The 16,520-nt window shown below is 35.1% G+C and overlaps 1 protein-coding gene across 1 annotated transcript in view; it reads right to left on the reverse strand.

Annotated features, from left to right (window-relative positions):
• The window catches only part of LRPPRC (leucine-rich pentatricopeptide repeat containing), an 83,446-nt gene that overhangs the window by 51,655 nt on the left and 15,271 nt on the right, over positions 1-16,520 (reverse strand). The window contains exons 12-21 of the mRNA XM_009325326.1: positions 16,516-16,520; positions 12,609-12,678; positions 9,480-9,507; positions 7,112-7,169; positions 5,892-5,998; positions 5,602-5,679; positions 5,201-5,254; positions 4,374-4,487; positions 3,032-3,162; positions 1,523-1,608 (exon numbers count right to left, since the gene is read on the reverse strand). The exon at positions 16,516-16,520 is cut by the window's right edge and continues 98 nt beyond it. Coding sequence (XP_009323601.1) covers positions 1,523-1,608; positions 3,032-3,162; positions 4,374-4,487; positions 5,201-5,254; positions 5,602-5,679; positions 5,892-5,998; positions 7,112-7,169; positions 9,480-9,507; positions 12,609-12,678; positions 16,516-16,520 — 731 coding nt within the window. The remainder of the gene's footprint in view (positions 1-1,522; positions 1,609-3,031; positions 3,163-4,373; positions 4,488-5,200; positions 5,255-5,601; positions 5,680-5,891; positions 5,999-7,111; positions 7,170-9,479; positions 9,508-12,608; positions 12,679-16,515) is intronic.

A 16,520-nucleotide genomic window follows, 5' to 3' on the forward strand; every position in this document is an offset into this window, starting at 1 on the left:
TAATGCTGATTTCAAGTTAATTACTACTTGCATTTCTAAACGAGACTACAATTATAAATCCACAATAGCATGGTTTTATCATTTTGCTGCAACTTTGACTACAAATTATAGATAGGAACTGTGTGCCCACTCTGCACCACATAACCCTGTATAGTCTGCCCTATAGCTGCAAGATTCTACTAAATGGATGCTTTTATCGTTCAATGCTAACATCTGCTAAATCACTCCATTGTTTCTTCAGCAGATGGCTTGTCACGAGGCCAGATAATAAAGATATGTTTACACTGTATATACAGCCAGACTAATGGTCTGATACCGATAGGGCCTGTTTGCTGTGTCGATACTAATTAGCCAAGGAGAGCCAATGAAAGCTTTCTAACAGACTGCATGTTAAAACATTAGGTTCATTAAGCTTCATTAGTACGGCAGAAACAAACATTTTGGTATATGGAATAAGTGCATTTTTATAATGTTCTTAATTATTGCATAGACAGAATGTTTTGACCACTTTACATTTGGCTACATTTATGAATTCTTTTATTTTCTGAGGGACATTTATGCTCTTAAAAGCAAGCTAATCTTTTCAAACTGCTTTAATGTAGAGGTGGTCATGATCTGATTTATTATGATTTGGAAAACATCAGCTTTGTTTATTATTTTTCTAACAGCTTAATAAGAGGCCAAGACAAATTCAAAGAAAGATCTTATGAGAAAAAAATTACATGAGCTTTTCTTTTTTATTGTATAGCATTTTATATAAAACCGTAACATTTTGTGTCTAGGCTTGGACACATTGCTTTTACGGCATTAAGTCTTCTACAAAATCATAGAACTTGATATTTAGAATCATCTCTTAAAGTTGATGATAGTCTAGAGTTCTTTTAAAGATCAACCAAATCATGTAAATTACAGAATTATATTAGACTAAATTACAGAAATTAAAGAGCTAACAGCCTAATGCAAACATCTAGAAATACAAAATAGGCAGTTTGCAGAACACTCATTAAAAGCCAAAATTTCCAGGCAGTTTGACAGATTGACTCTAAAATTCAATAACAAACACATAAAAGAATACTAACAGAAAAATATATACTTTATAAAAAGTTAAATGATTTTTTGCAGTACTTAGCTCTTATGAGAAGGTTATGTTTATAGGTTTTATGTTCAGCCTTCAGACCTTCTTAAGCAAAAACAAAGCCATTAGTCTAGGCACATACGCAATTTGTGCCATAAGTCATGATCTTCAAACTCAATCCAAACAGCAATGCTAATAAAAACTAGCTGCAGAAATGCAAAAAGCACTGAGCTGTGCAAATGTAAATGACAAGCTTGCCAATCCATTAAAACTAATGGCCTGCACTGTCCAAGCATCTCTGGTTGAATTCACATGCAAATTTGTATGCAAAATGTTCAAGCACTTTTCAGGACATGATATACCATTAATATCAACTCACATTTTTATTCTCGAGGCAAGATACCTTTATTATACAGCAGAAACACACAAAGAAAGCAAATGGATTACCTTCTAGTCTACCATGCTTTCCCAAGACTTCTACCAGTGCTACATACTTTCCAGTGTCAAGAGCAACAGGTGAATTCTTTGGGAAGCTAGAAATTAAAACATTAAGAATTGTATCAACAGAAGTTCACATTTTATGGATTCAGCTTAAAGATTTATTTTTAAAACTACATAACAAAACAACAGCATTGAGAGCTAAAAGTTATAATAAGTATTAAAGGAAAAATCTGATAGACTCTAAAAGATGCACCATTAAAATGTGATTTAAAAATATTTTCCACACACCTTCCCACCCCCAAAACCCAAAAGTTGTATTTTAAAGAGCCAAATGGCTTAATTAATTATTTGGTAGTTATTGCATAAAATAGGGTATTTCCCAGAAGCCTGGGAAGAAAACTCAGCCCATGTGGCTGGGGCAGGGCTATATTCTTTTCGATAAAGAACATGAAACTATTCACCTACAGTAACAAGTTAAGAGCTACTATTTTGAAGTTTCCGCTACGTATTTGTTTTCTTTTTTCTGCAAGTTTTAAAATTAATTCCTTCTCTGTTATTTCTTTTTGTAACAATTCAAAAAGTCACTTCTTAGCAATATTATGCTAGACTTCAGGCAGATCAGTAAAAACGTGCTACTGCAGTGAAGCTCCACTGGAAGACTCAATTTTACTTCGTGCAAGCTCGCTAGGGGGATTGTGCAAGAGTGGTGCCAAAACCAATACACTACCGTTGTTTGCAGAGTGGCAAATTTCTTGATATTCTAGCTCAATCATTTCACATAATTTCAAACACTAGCAAGGTATAATGAGCACCTGCCTGCTAATCTACTGTAAAACTAAAGCAAATACTTTGTGAGTGCATATATGAGAGAACCTGAAAGTAACACATAACTTGTTCTATATTCCCTGTAGCATCAGACTGAAAGGAGGCCTTCAAGGGAAAAAGGGAAGGGGCAAATAGGAAAATGATCTGTAAGAATTTGCTCCGGGATAAGTCATGCATAGCATGTTTTAGCTGGGAGCTAATTTTCACAGCCAAAATACAAAACTCTGTAAATAAAAATTTCAAGTAGAATGTTTGTTGACAGTCTTAAAATGTGTCATTCAGAAACATTGCTATTCTAAAGACACTATAGGCGCAGCATATTCTAAATACATTCTACGTGCTATTCTAACACACAATACAGGTACTTTTTTCCCCCTTAAATTAAGCCAAACTTCAATTTAGACACTATGTATGTTTAAAATAAAAACAAAACAGATCCTACATAGCAATTTGCCTTTAAAAAAGAAGATAATTACTGACCATACAAAGTAGCTGCTTCTGATGTTCAATTATACAAAGCAGATTTTTTGTTTCAAAAAACCACACCCTTGACGGTTTTAAATGCACATACATTCATGGGGAAAACTAATTAAAAATGGATGAGGGGGTTAATACTCAACCTACTTAATTCAACAAGGTCTGTGTATCAGCATAAATCTCTGTGACATGTTTCAGTGCCGGTGTACTTACACTTTTTCTTTCAGGTTCATTGCCTCTTCTACATTATCATGTCGACAGCACAAATTTATTAAGGCTGCATAGCCACCGACAACCATGTCCGGTTCGTATTTGGCTTTCACTTCAAGGGCTTTTTGCATATTCTAAAAAAAGGAACAAAGCAAAGATGTGAACTAGAGGAAAAGTCAATATGACATTATGATTCTTATATGTTCAGTGTGCAGTTACATGACCGCTTTAGTGCTTTTAGTAGTATAAGATCACATTTGAAAACACAGCGCTGTAACGCTTTAGCAAATTTTAAGAGTGAAAGTTATTCTGCAGAAATTATTATTTTTCTAAGACCTTTTAGATTAACTTGAGAGTAGATTTCTAAATAAATTTTCTTGCTTTACATTTCTATTTCTAGCACGTTTTAATGTAAGACTTTTTTTTTTAATCCAGACAGACACCATAAACATGATTAATCCAAATTCTAAAATAGTTCTTATTTATTTGGAATTCACAACAATTTTCACCTGGTACACTGCCAAACACATAATAAAACTACTTTCTAAAGAATAAGAAAGTACTTAACGATTCCATAGAAAGCTTTTTTTTTTTAATACATTCCTATTCATACATTTGACCACTTTGAACTTACAATGATGTTTGCTTCTAGTCTTATTTCATATGCAAAATCATAGAGACAGACAGCTGAGAATCACTCTTTCTAAACTGTATTCTTAGCAACAGAGAATATTGTGCTATCATCTGCACGACTGTTACTGTTCCTATATATACAGCTTTATAGGCAGGATCATACTGAACAAGAAACTGAATAAAAGTGTGGTGATACCCCACAAATTACAGACACACACTAAATGAATGTAAACTACAGCTGGACGCCTGCCGAATGAAGGCAAGAGACCCTTTATCTCAGAAGAGCTTTCCTCCTGCAGGAAAATGGAATTTCAATCCCTGCATTAACAACCTAGTAATATTTGAATTGCAAATGACTAGTGCATGTATCAGTTGCTTGACAATCTAGATATGAGAGACCGGAGCCATGGCTTGAAAGGACATTTGGCATGTATGATAAACCTATCACAGCTGTTACTATCATTCACTTTGCAGATTATTGTAAACAAACTTCAGCAACCCCAAAACATGCCATTCAAGGTGTTGCTGAAATTAGTTAACCTTTTGATTTAATTGCTTTTTGCACTTATGTTTGATTTATAAGCATCAAACCATGAAGCCTCAAGCACTGCACTTGTCTTTGCTTAACTATGTCTTTCCACAATACAGTCATTTATGTCCCTTTAAAAATATAGCTATGTGTTTCCAATTATCTCTGCATTGCTTAAGATACCTCTTCTTCACAAAGAGCATGTATGAGTTGTTTCAAGACATCTGTAATAGGCTGGTTTTCAGCTTTTCGCTTTTCTAGTTTCTTCTCCAAAGCAGACACGTCAGATTTAGCACTCTAAATGGAGGTAACAGAAAGAATGTCAATTGCAAAAACACCCTTCCCTGAACAACTTGTCGGATCACTTTAATAAAAAGACAGACAAAATAATCCTCTTCTTTCATACTACAAGAAATTTTTTAATCATTTAAGGTGCTTTTATCTGTTTAAATACTACATACTAATTGAAGGTTTAAGTCAGAATACACTAAAAAAAAGCATTAAGTAGCATATCTACAAAGGTCAACATTACTATTTCTCTTGTACTCAGTTCTTTGTGTTCAGGGAAGTAGGGAATAGAAGCCTGTTTCTTCTTCCATCTCCACTCTGCTCAGATCAGATGTAAAGACTTGACACTCCACCATTACAAGCAGTATGGATTTATACGGTTCCTGCCACTCAAGTGGATCACTGTAATTTATAAGCATGAATTAAGCCTCACACCACCACTGTTGACTAACTAGAACTTTCAAAAAAAAAAATTTACCAGACAGGGAAACTGAGGCATGAAACCTCGGCCAACTCCAAGGTCAAGTATCAGGTCTAAGCGAAAATCTGGATAGCCTTTACTCCTACTCTGGAAAGTAACCTCTGAACTTCAAATGGTAGATTTAAATAACGTTAATATACTTCCATGATCTGAAAGCTAGTGATTACACTTCATCTAAAACCCATATCCAAACATTATTATTACAGTAAGAACAAGCATAGCTATCCGTGAATTTACTTACTTCTGGAATGTTGTCTGTAGACAGGGATTTTTTAAGAGACAGTAACCTTGCATCCTAAAATGTAGTAAGACAAAGATATCACTAATCCCCCCCAAAAGTTTAATCTCTAAGTACGCATATCATGCTAAAATTGTTCAAGTTAACTATATAATTGCAACGTTAAAAAAAGCTGTATTCTGCAGCATTATTACACTGACTTGAAAAAGCACTTATTGAATGTATCCCTCAAACACTTTCACATATGAAATGAAAACAGCTTCAACAGTGAAAAATCATGGAAAGGTTAAAAGGCTTACATATACTCACTGCATAAAGATATTTATTTTGCAAAGGAGAATATATTCACAGAGTACAGACACTCCATTTTTTAGCTTCAAAGTAATTGCTAAAGAACCACAGACCTTAATTAATTCAGGAACTTGAGAGGAGTCCAGCAGTCTGCAAATGCCACTGTAGTGGGTTGTAGGGATAACTATGTTCTGTACCAAGAGGTGGGGAAAAAATTATATGAGTTTTGAAACACAACCGAACTGAAATTTGTCTAACAGAAATTATCTCAGACGTAATTCAAGTCTCCAGCTCTTGCATGTCATTGAGAAGTGGTCTGGTTGTACTTAAAAGCAGCAATTTCAAATCTAATAGATACATGTCAGGCAGGACAGGCATTATGTAGCAAAAAATGAAATGGTACCATCTTCTTCAGCTGATGGAAGTATTGTCTCAAACGCTCCTCCTTGGCCTGTACCTCTGAGTCACTCATGCTGTCAATCAAGTGATAAAGAAAATAGCCAACAGCTTCTGTGGAAAAAAACAAGAGAAAGCATTCCACTAAAATTACCGAGACTGTCATGTTATCAAGATTAATTTATAAGAAATCATTTTGGTGTGAGATGTCACCCTGATGAGAGGCTCTGAAATGGCAACAATGATCACTGAGGCATAGAGATTATGTGGTTTGGGAGCACATATCTAACTGGTGAGTGAAAGGAATATTAATTATTTTCAGACCTAGTGACAGCTTTTCAGTACAGAATCTTACTTCAATCTATTTTTTCCACTACTGTGTGACAGAAGTGGTACTGCCCAAGGCCTTCCCCCCCTTTCCTGCCTGCTACCCCAAATAGTTGCCACAAATATTTTGTCATTGCTCAAAAGAAAAAACAGATTTCTAACACTTTGCATATTTATTCTGTACATTTTACCCATTATATTCCATCACCAAGCTGCATTAAGTATTGTAATATTAATAGAAAAACATAAAAAATATTTTAACCATTAGATCAACTAATACTGAACAAGTTGCCTATTAGCCAATGAAAATCAAGATTAAGAGATTTTAGCAAACAGTGCTAAGTTTCTTATGTATGCAAATGTAAAAACATGTGGGGTCCTGTAGTTGAGAATAGGAAGAGCATCAATTATTGTTTTCTCAAAGGTAGCTTTCCTCATACCCCTTGTCCCTCCAGCTGCAACAGGAGGAAAAAAACACGTGTTTTTTAAAAACCAGATTATACAAAAAAGTATACTTATTTCAAAATAGAAGATTTGAGATGTTAAGATTTTGCTTCACAAAATCAGAAGAGCTACTAAAGGTAAAACTAGGTTGAAGACTTTTTTTTTTTTTAAGTATTTAAATACTGATACTGTGTTCATTCTAAATTTCTATTTTGGTCGATAAATTTACAAAAATAAATCATTATAAGCAAGTTTTGTTTATAATTCTAAAAAAAGATCTCAGGGATCTCACAATATATGCTCTGATTATTCGAATCAGGATTTTACCCAACATGTTTTCAAATTTCACTTTCAAAAAGAAGCAATCAGTGTTTACTGTTGTAATCCTTCAAACCCATCATTACACAGAAGAACGGATTTGTGGATAAGTTACAATCACAGAAATTGAAACTCTACCAGTTGGTCCTGGAGGCGTCAGGCAATAACGTTCATCCTTGTACAACAGTTCTGTTATCTGGTAAGACAGAATAATCGTACATTGCAGCCAAAAGAAGCAAGCAAGGACAAATAGTATCTGAAATTGAATTCTCAAAATAATAAAGCATTTCTCTGTTAAAGTATTATTCTTTACCACATCACAGTAATTCCCTAAGAAATACAAGGAAGTTTTTTCGTAAATAATAGGTTTTTCTTAAAAAAATATTGCAAACAGAAATGCTTTCTGAGTTATGGCAGTAAGACAGACACTCTAGTATTCTGTTTATGTATCATTCTACAGAAAGTTAGCTATCGTAAGACATTGCTTAAAGCAAATATTAACTAGTGTCGCTCCTGGAGATGCTACAATTATGTTCCAATTTACTGAAAGGCTGAAATTAGACCATAAAGCTTTTTTATTATTATTATTTTGAAAAAAGCAAATACATAAAGAAAATAAAGGAACACAATTTATCATGTCCTGCTAGATTTAAGATAACTAGTACAGCTGTTGTAAATAAGTGCGATTTTGAATGACAAAATATGCGTCCACAAAAATTAATTGCGTTTGACTATAAATTTAGCACACGTTCCATCAGTCATACAAACTGAAGGAACAGGTAGATTTTACTTCATCAGAGGAAAAGAAGCATTTACCCAAAAGCCCCCACATCCTACCTACAAATACTTTGACCTAAATTACATCACCTTAAAAATCCATTTGACTGTTCTTAAGGAAATTACATCATCTTTAGTTAAAAACTGAGATTTTAAGTATTTCAAGAATTTTGCTTTATCTGCAATGATTCTAGAATACAATCTGAAAGAAGTTAGAGGGAGATGCATTCCCATTGTCAAAGTGCTGTGTTTTAAGTAATGACAAAAGAAAAGGAACCCTCACCTTCAATTGTTAATGAAAATGGATAAACAAAGCCAGAAAATACCAAATGTGCAACGGAATACTGTATCTATCACTTCTCATTCTACCAACACCATGGAGAGTGTGCACAGTTAAACTACAGCTTTCTTCTGCCCTTTTGCCCTCATCCTCCTATGACAAATCAACACACAGAACCACCTACAACCACAATAAAATCCAAGAAAGTCATGATAACACAGTTTTGAAATAAATCTTAGAGAATACCAAAAAGGATGGATTACAGAAAAAAAAAAGTGTGATATTATTTCTAATGCTAAGTATCTGTTTATTTCCCAAGTTAGCATTTCTTATTTTAGAAGGTTAACACATACATTTCCTCATAAATTTAGCACAGACAACAAGATGTATCTTTCTTCCATTGTGGAGAACAGCAGAAGTAGCTCTAGATACTACTCCATGTGCAGACCACCATTATTTCAGTCCTCTGACTATTCTTCAAAATTATTTTCATAATGGGAGTAATAAGAGATCCCCTTTTTTTCTCTCCCTGCCCTCCCTTTTTATTTTTTAAATGCAAAAAAAGGAAGGATAGAGGCAGAGGACAAAAACATCCTCTCACCATAATCTTCACACAACAGAGAATGGTAGTAAAATACCTGCACCTCACAAGCTGTACCTGATTTACATAAATCATTAATCAGTGACTTTCCAAATTACAATTTCCATTTCATTCCAAGATTTCTCTGCAAAATCTAAAATATACTGCAAGCCATGTACTAGTTTATTAGTCAGCAGGTACAGTATCGAAGAAAAAAAAAAAAAAAGACAAAAAGCACAGTGCATCCCTTCCCAAATTCTGTAACCGCATCCTAGGCAGTATCTGCCAACATCTCCTCTATTCTAGTGCTCAGCAAAATTTATTGACCAAGTTATATTGCTGTGTCTTTCTAATGTAGCCCATACCAGGGAAGGCAAGATGATCAGTCATTTCCCCTTGACTTCATCCAGGTGATTTCTTTTATCTGGCTTTGCCTTCAATGTTTTAATTTATATGACAGAAACTTTAGAATTCTAATTGTGCCTTATTATTTTATTAGTACTAGCGTGGGGATAGGAAGAAAGTTTAGGGAAGGCAGGAAAGGGAATTAAACAATGTCAGATTGCACAACCATGGCAGACGTTGTTCCAGAAGCTTCAACTATATACTACCTTCAGCTATAACAACATTGATCTACAAACTGGAGTAGCCATAAGCTACACTACATTTGATTTTTCACAATTACACTTAACTGTCCAATTTGAAAACTCAATTCATACAGTTGTACAATCTGCCACTGACAAAAGTCTTGCTCAAATTAATCAGGTCTACAATTATCAGGTTCAGAATTCGTATTTACAGTAATGCATCATAAACATGCAGTGCCTAGAGAACTTGATTTTATTCACAGCATTATTATCTCTACTTACCTTGCTCCAAAGATGTACATCATTTGAGCTGAAGAGGGCAGCAAAGGATAACAAATTAAAAGCAACAAAATGATTTTACTCTTGTATCTTTTTTAAAAAAATACACAGATCATTAACACTGAGGATCTTATTAAATTATTTAAATAAAATTAAAATACAGTAATTGCCACATATTGTTTAAACCAACTTTGTACAGAATAAGTATTGTACTTTTTACTATACTGCATATGGTCATAGTTTCTGCTAAATAACTTAAAATAATGCAGCAATCCAAACAGATAACTAAGACTACAAGGAATATATTTTTGTTTTATTTTTAGTTCAATATTTTAACATGTCCTAATTCTACTTTTTTATGTTACACTTCATTCTATTTAGCATTTCAAGAAAATAAGCTTCACTCAAACAAATCGCACTTTACATAGCAAACACTCAATATGCGGAATCTGCTAGAGCAAAAATCTAGACTCCTGTGCACTAAAATTAGATTTTTAGTACAGACAGGTAACTACAGGCAGCTATAAATGCATTTATACCATGCAAAAAAGACAGTAATCAAATCTCTTACTTAAGGTATAACGTCTATTAATGTGACATAAACAGATAATATTTAAAAAACAGAAAACAAAACAAAACATAGAAGAACTCTAATTTCTCCCTTCATAGAACAGGACAGAACTTGGAGAGCACTTCTCTGCACATCATCAGGTTACAACCAAAGATCAAATGTTAACCAGTTCACTGAAGTATAAAAAACCCAACATATTCCTATAATTTGTAGAACATCAAAATTCTCACTAGAAGCTATAACTTTTCAACAACTATAAAGCAGCATTAACCTAGACAAGGCTAAGAGAACAAAAAAGTATGACCTTATTTTATCTTCCTATAATTCTCATATGGGGAAAATAAGACGTCAGTCTGAACAGCTGCATAGAAACTTGCTAGCATTCATAGAAGTTTAGGAATTTATTTAGGAGGTTCAAGCCTATGAAACATTTATTCTTTTTGTGCAACTGCCACTTGTATTTGAAAACGAGTCAAATGCAGGTCCACACCAGGGCAGGGCTGGGGGGAGGGTGGGTGGGAGAAATGCTATCTGTGAGGTTAGTTAAGCTTTCCTAGGTGAACTCGCTCCACCACTGACAGCATGACAGTGAACTGCAGATATCAAATGCATCAATTTCCTAAAGTACTTGACTCTGAAATAGTAATGGTACATCAGGCAGATAGAATGGGAATACTTCGAAGCAGTTACTAGAGAAGAGCAGCTTCAACAGAAATCGATAAACTAGTCTGCCACAGACATTGTTCACATGTCCCTGGCGTCCATACCCTGTACTTTTGTACGCCAGTCCTAAACTCCGCTCATTTGAACATTCAAGACTTGCATCTAGTCATAAAATTCTGCTGTGGACTTTACAAAAGGTACAAATATTCTCTTCTTCTATCCTATCATACCCTCAAGCTTCATTTTCAGGCTGTTCTAGCCATTAAGTTTAAAAATAGAAAAGGAAACATGAATTTGCAGGTTTTCAGAAACAATATAAAGGTGAAATTTGGGCACAGCCAGCCTTGTACATAGCATCTGAAGCCAGGTAGCAATAAAGGCAAACAAGAGAGATTAATATTAAAGAAATAAAAAAACTTATGCCACACAAGCGGCAAGGAGAGGGGGGAAACAGTAAGCTGAAGTAAAAAAAAAAAACAAACCAACCCCACAACAAAAAAAACACCAAAAACCCCCAAACTTAATTTCCCTCAGAATTCCAAGTTTTTAGCCCAAATGTCCGATAACTAGAGAAATCACAACAGTACTAACTGTTCCACCACTGAGAGTATGATTCTTCATCAGCTAGTTTTCACAATACAATCTGATAACATTTTAAAGATACTTTAAATCACATTCTGAACACCTGCACAACTGTCCAATGGTAGGGGTACTTTATGCTAGCATTGGTTGTCTGTGGTAGACACTGGTATGGCTTCCTTTCTAGTGCAAGTCCTACTTCAATTGAATATTTATCTATACTTACAGAGAGAAAACGTTTCAATAATCCGTTACCTTAATACATCTGAAACGGATGATTCTGGGGCTGACTACTCAAAGGAATAGTAAAATACCCCTATTGGATCTAAAACATGATTTCACTTATCCTTTGGATGTCAAGGTCAGCTAGGGCCTAGGTAACAAACCCAATTTGAACACGGTAGAGCAGGATCAGCTAGATAGAACTTGCAATTTACTAGGAAATTATTTTGGTCATATTCAGCCGATATGCTTTACTAATACCCAACCTAAACATAGTTATAGCTCATAGCCATTACAAAATTTTAGAAGATAACTTAGTCAACAAAATCAGCCTTCAGACTCTGGTCCTGAGTAATATTAAGTGACTGCTCTGGTTCCCAGTGGTGTAGGTATGCTGCAGAAAAACCTCATTCACAGTCCTAAATGTTTGACTGGGGCAAACACTGAATGATAGAAATGCTTAATTCACATATACTTCCACAAGCTTAAGATAACCCTGCAAGTTAGCAAGGAACCCTCCTCACAAAACGGGACCATATGGCTGTGAATGCAAAGTCATGGCAATGTAGCACAATACTAGGTGTTAAATGTGAGCATTCGGGAGTCGTATTAACCCAGAGGGCACAGAAAGCTATCAGATGTAGTAGAATATGCCTGGCTCCTACCGGTATTTCATCTTCATTAAGTACCCGTTTACTTTAATCTTAATAGTGATCATCTTTAGGGAAATCTTACATTAGCATAGCAGTTTTTATAAACAAAAAAGTGAAAAAGATAAAACCCCGAATGTTTACTACCCTGAGAAGTTTATATACTGTCAAATACCACAGAACAAACAAGAACAGCAAAGTTCTTTTTAATCTACTATATATAATGCTTCAAAGGTATGCTCATATATAGCAGAGACAAGGAAACCAGGGAGAGCAGAGAGGAACAAAGATATCCCTCAGATCTGCTAGAGCTGGAATCCTACTTTTAAATTTTCAAACATGTGGGGAGGGGGGGAAGACTGCACAGACTTGTGCTCAACAAGGCAAAAAAAAGAGAGGGAACTTTGCTACAGAGGAAAAAAAGAGGTATTCATACAGCAACCTTACCTTTTAAAACCCAAAATGAGGCTGTTTCTAAACTGACGAATATCAATAGGAGGTGTGCTTGCTGAAGACACTGTAAATGAAAGAAATGTTTCTAAACAGTTATTGTAAAAAAAAACCCTGAACTGCAACACGTCAGTAGGTCGTGTAAATAGGGTGTCATTAGAAGAACTATTTCGTTAATTTAGTAAATGCTGACAAACTTTTGTAAATCAAAATTTCAAATACCAGGGTATTTGAAACAGTCCTGGTTTTATCAGCTCCAAATCTGCTCCATTTTCAAAGGGATCAAATATTCTGAGAGAGAGATTTTTCCCTCTTCGTTGCCTTTAATGTCAATAGTTAATACATCCGTCTTTTACACAAATTAGTAATACGAGTAAGCATCTTATCTGTAAAAAAGTACAAGACTGAAGAAAATATTATGTCCCAAAAAGCAAAACAAAACCCAAACAATCCTAATCAAGAAAACTTGAGGTATTAGCGCTGGAACAAAAAAGATCCACCAGAGGCAAATGGTTTGCTAATTGTTTAAGACTAAATACCTGCCCTAAAATAGGCTTTACAATTTTGCCTTCTACTTTTTTTTTTTTAATTAAAAAACCAAAAAGACACTTTCTTAGGTGTTTGCTTCTGCTGGTGTAAATTGCCTGACAAGAAAGAAAAAGTAGTTCCATCTGAAGTGCTATCCACTGAATTAAGTTAAACATAAGGGTAAAAAAGAGAAAGATACACAGTTCTAAATGTTGATATTTACAGTATTGGTTCAACACAAAGGAAAACTGTAAAATTATTTAAAATTAGATGTCCCTGAGAGGTCATTTATAGTTATGCCCTATGTCCTCATCTTTACATCATTTCTTGGCTAAATATTCCAAATCATACTACCTTCTTCCTTTAGAATTGCCGTCTCTCATTCCAGCACTATAGTCCAGCAAAGAAAAAAAATGCAGTAGTAGATGCATTTAAGTCCTGTATGAAGTTGTTATCATCTGACTTCACTATCACAATAGAATTAACCCCTGTAAAAACCTGAATGCACAGGGCCCTTTCAGCAAGGGCTGCAATATGGTATGTGGTAGAAGAGAACTGAAATAAAAACACCAGCTCTATAGGAACCTGGGAAATAAAAGTCAGGAACAACACGCTAAAACCACTCCTTAGTCTAACTCCAGGCATTTAGAAAATTAAAGTTTTAAATGTTGGAACGTTTATTTTAGTTTGAAAATCTCAGGTAAAGTTGGTTTCCAGAAACCCTCAATACAAATCCTCCTCCAGTGATATATTAAACTTTTTGCTCATAAAAAATGAGCAGAAAAGCATCTTAGTATGCTCAGCTGCTGCTGACAATTGGCAACCTGGTTTCCTTAGCAACAAACAAGTCTGAGAAAATCAAGAGGCTGACAATGAAGTGGAATGGAATGGCATGATAAAGGGAAAAAGCGGCTCTCATGTACACCGCCTTATGCACCCAGATTCCTCAGCTGATGCTTCGTAGTTTTCATCTTGTCAGTAGCAGAAATCTATACGTTAGAAGGTATGAGAAGCTGAATCAATACACCTAGAAAGCAACCAGCATTAATAATCAACCTTTGCCTCCCCTGACTACACTGATGAGACATTCTTGAACTATTTTCTGTCCTGCATCTATTTTTCCCTCTTTGTAATACTGCAAAAGGAGCCAAGTAAAAAAAAAAAAAAAAAAAATCAGCTGTTTAATATCTGTGCCTTATCATTACATAGGTGCTAATTAGATTTACTAGCATTCATTTCAGCTTGGTAAACTATTTACAGGAGTACCTTCCTTTAAAGCTCAAGTTCAAAAGAAATTTTGTATGTCTCCATGAATTATTAACCCTAGTCTTTGTAAACAGAAATACCACTACAAGATTTAAATTCAACACACAGACAACAGCTAAGTAATACACTATGTGAGACTAATTTCATGACAGCAAGACAGAATGCAGCCTACTATATGTGCCTGTATCATACTTTTGATATCATATACATGTACCATACACCAGGCACACACATTTGTGCCTTATAACACATTAAAACCTGACTCTTTCAGTTATCCAAAATGAGCGTGCACGGGTGGGTCTACTTTTTCATGTAGGGGGAAAAAAAAAACCACTATTTCACTATCCAGAAGAAACTTCATTGCTCCTAATAAGCAATCTTATCCTTTCAAAAAAATTTCAAAAGTTATTTTAGGTACTTCATTTTTCATGGTTAATTTTTTTTTTGTAATAAGAACAAACAAAATAGTGGCAGAATGTAAGATGAATCTTAAAGATTCACTAATTGATAAACCTCCAATACAAAAATTAAATCACTGATTAGTAACTACTCATTTAATTTTCTCATTTTCAGCACAACAGCTTTCGAGGGTCACGGTGTATAGACTACATATTTCTATATTTGTTAAATAATAGTTAATAACAACTGCAGCAAAAGACTGCTTAAGCTTTTCCATGAACCTTGGACACATAAAACTGTTTAAAAAAAGAGATCTTTCTCTATCAGATTTAGTCCAAATTTAGGTGTTTTATTGTCATCTCAGTATATTAGGCAAATAAAAACTGTATTTGTTTTAAATTTTGAAAAGAAACATATTCCTACTTAATCAAGCAAGTCATCCCATCCCATCCCATATATTCAGTAATGATGTATATTAAATTTTTGTGCTGGTTTTGGCTGAGATAGAGTTAATTTTCTTCACAGTAGCCACTATGGGGCTATGGTTTGGATTTGTGCTGAAAACAGTGTTGATAACACAGGGATGTTTTCGTTACTGCTGAGCAGTGCTGACACAGAGTCAAGGCCTTTTCTGCTTCTCACACCCCCCACCAGCAAGTAGGCTGGGGGGGCACAAGAAATTGGGAGGGGACAGAGCCGGGACAGCTGACCCCAACTGACCAAAAGGATATTCCACACCATATGACGTCACGCTCAGCATATAAAGCTGGGGGAAGAAGAAGGAAGTGGGGGACGTTCGGAGTGATAGCATTTTGTCTTCCCAAGTAACTGTTACATGTGAGGGAGCCCTGCTTTCCTGGGGATGGCTGAACACCTGCCTGCCCATGGGAAGGAGTGAATGAATTCCTTGTTTTGCTTTGCCTGCGTGCGTGGTTTTTGCTTTACCTATTAAACTGGTCTTTATCATCTCAACCCATGAGTTTTCTCACTTTTCCGATTCTCACCCCCATCCCACCAGGGGGGAGTGAGCAAGCGGCTGTGTGGTGCTTAGCTGCCAGCTGGGGTTAAACCACGACACTTTTGCTAGCAGTGAGCATCAGAACAATCTTTGGAGAAAACTCGTAAGAAGTGATTAATTCATGCTGTCACAATTTCATCATCTAATTAACTCATCAGATATATACACATAACTTCCATGACCAACAGATCAGCAGAGCACCCTCAGGTTAACATCAGTGCCAATCAGTTCTTTAAAGTTGGTTCTTTCATTAATTATTCTGTTAATTATTAATTCTTAATCTTCAGAGCCAGAATGTTAGACTAGCATCCTGTTGTAATTGATGCTGCAAACAAAAACAATTTCCGCACCAACAACTTAACAGTCATTGTGCAAGGCAAACTGTTTCCTTAAGCCCTCTAAGTACAAGAGGATCAGAATCCTATCACAATCACAGCAAAGCTGTGATTTGTAAATATCTTATATGTAAATCTTATGGCTAGGTTCAATACTAAAGAATTTAATCATGGTATGTTGTCCAGAATTGGTAGTTTCAAACAGTCTGACATCTCATCATAGAGGACCTCACATAATAAAAGTTTTGCTCGTTTCCCGCACATATTTAAACCTCATGTATTAATACACGTAAACCTCTTAGCTACAACCAATCAACACTACCACCAAGTATGTAGTAACATTCAACATGAAAAATACTTACT

The sequence above is a fragment of the Pygoscelis adeliae genome, unplaced genomic scaffold, assembly GCF_000699105.1.
Source record: "Pygoscelis adeliae isolate BGI_AS28 unplaced genomic scaffold, ASM69910v1 Scaffold96, whole genome shotgun sequence".
In the NCBI taxonomy this organism is placed as follows: Eukaryota; Metazoa; Chordata; class Aves; order Sphenisciformes; family Spheniscidae; genus Pygoscelis; species Pygoscelis adeliae.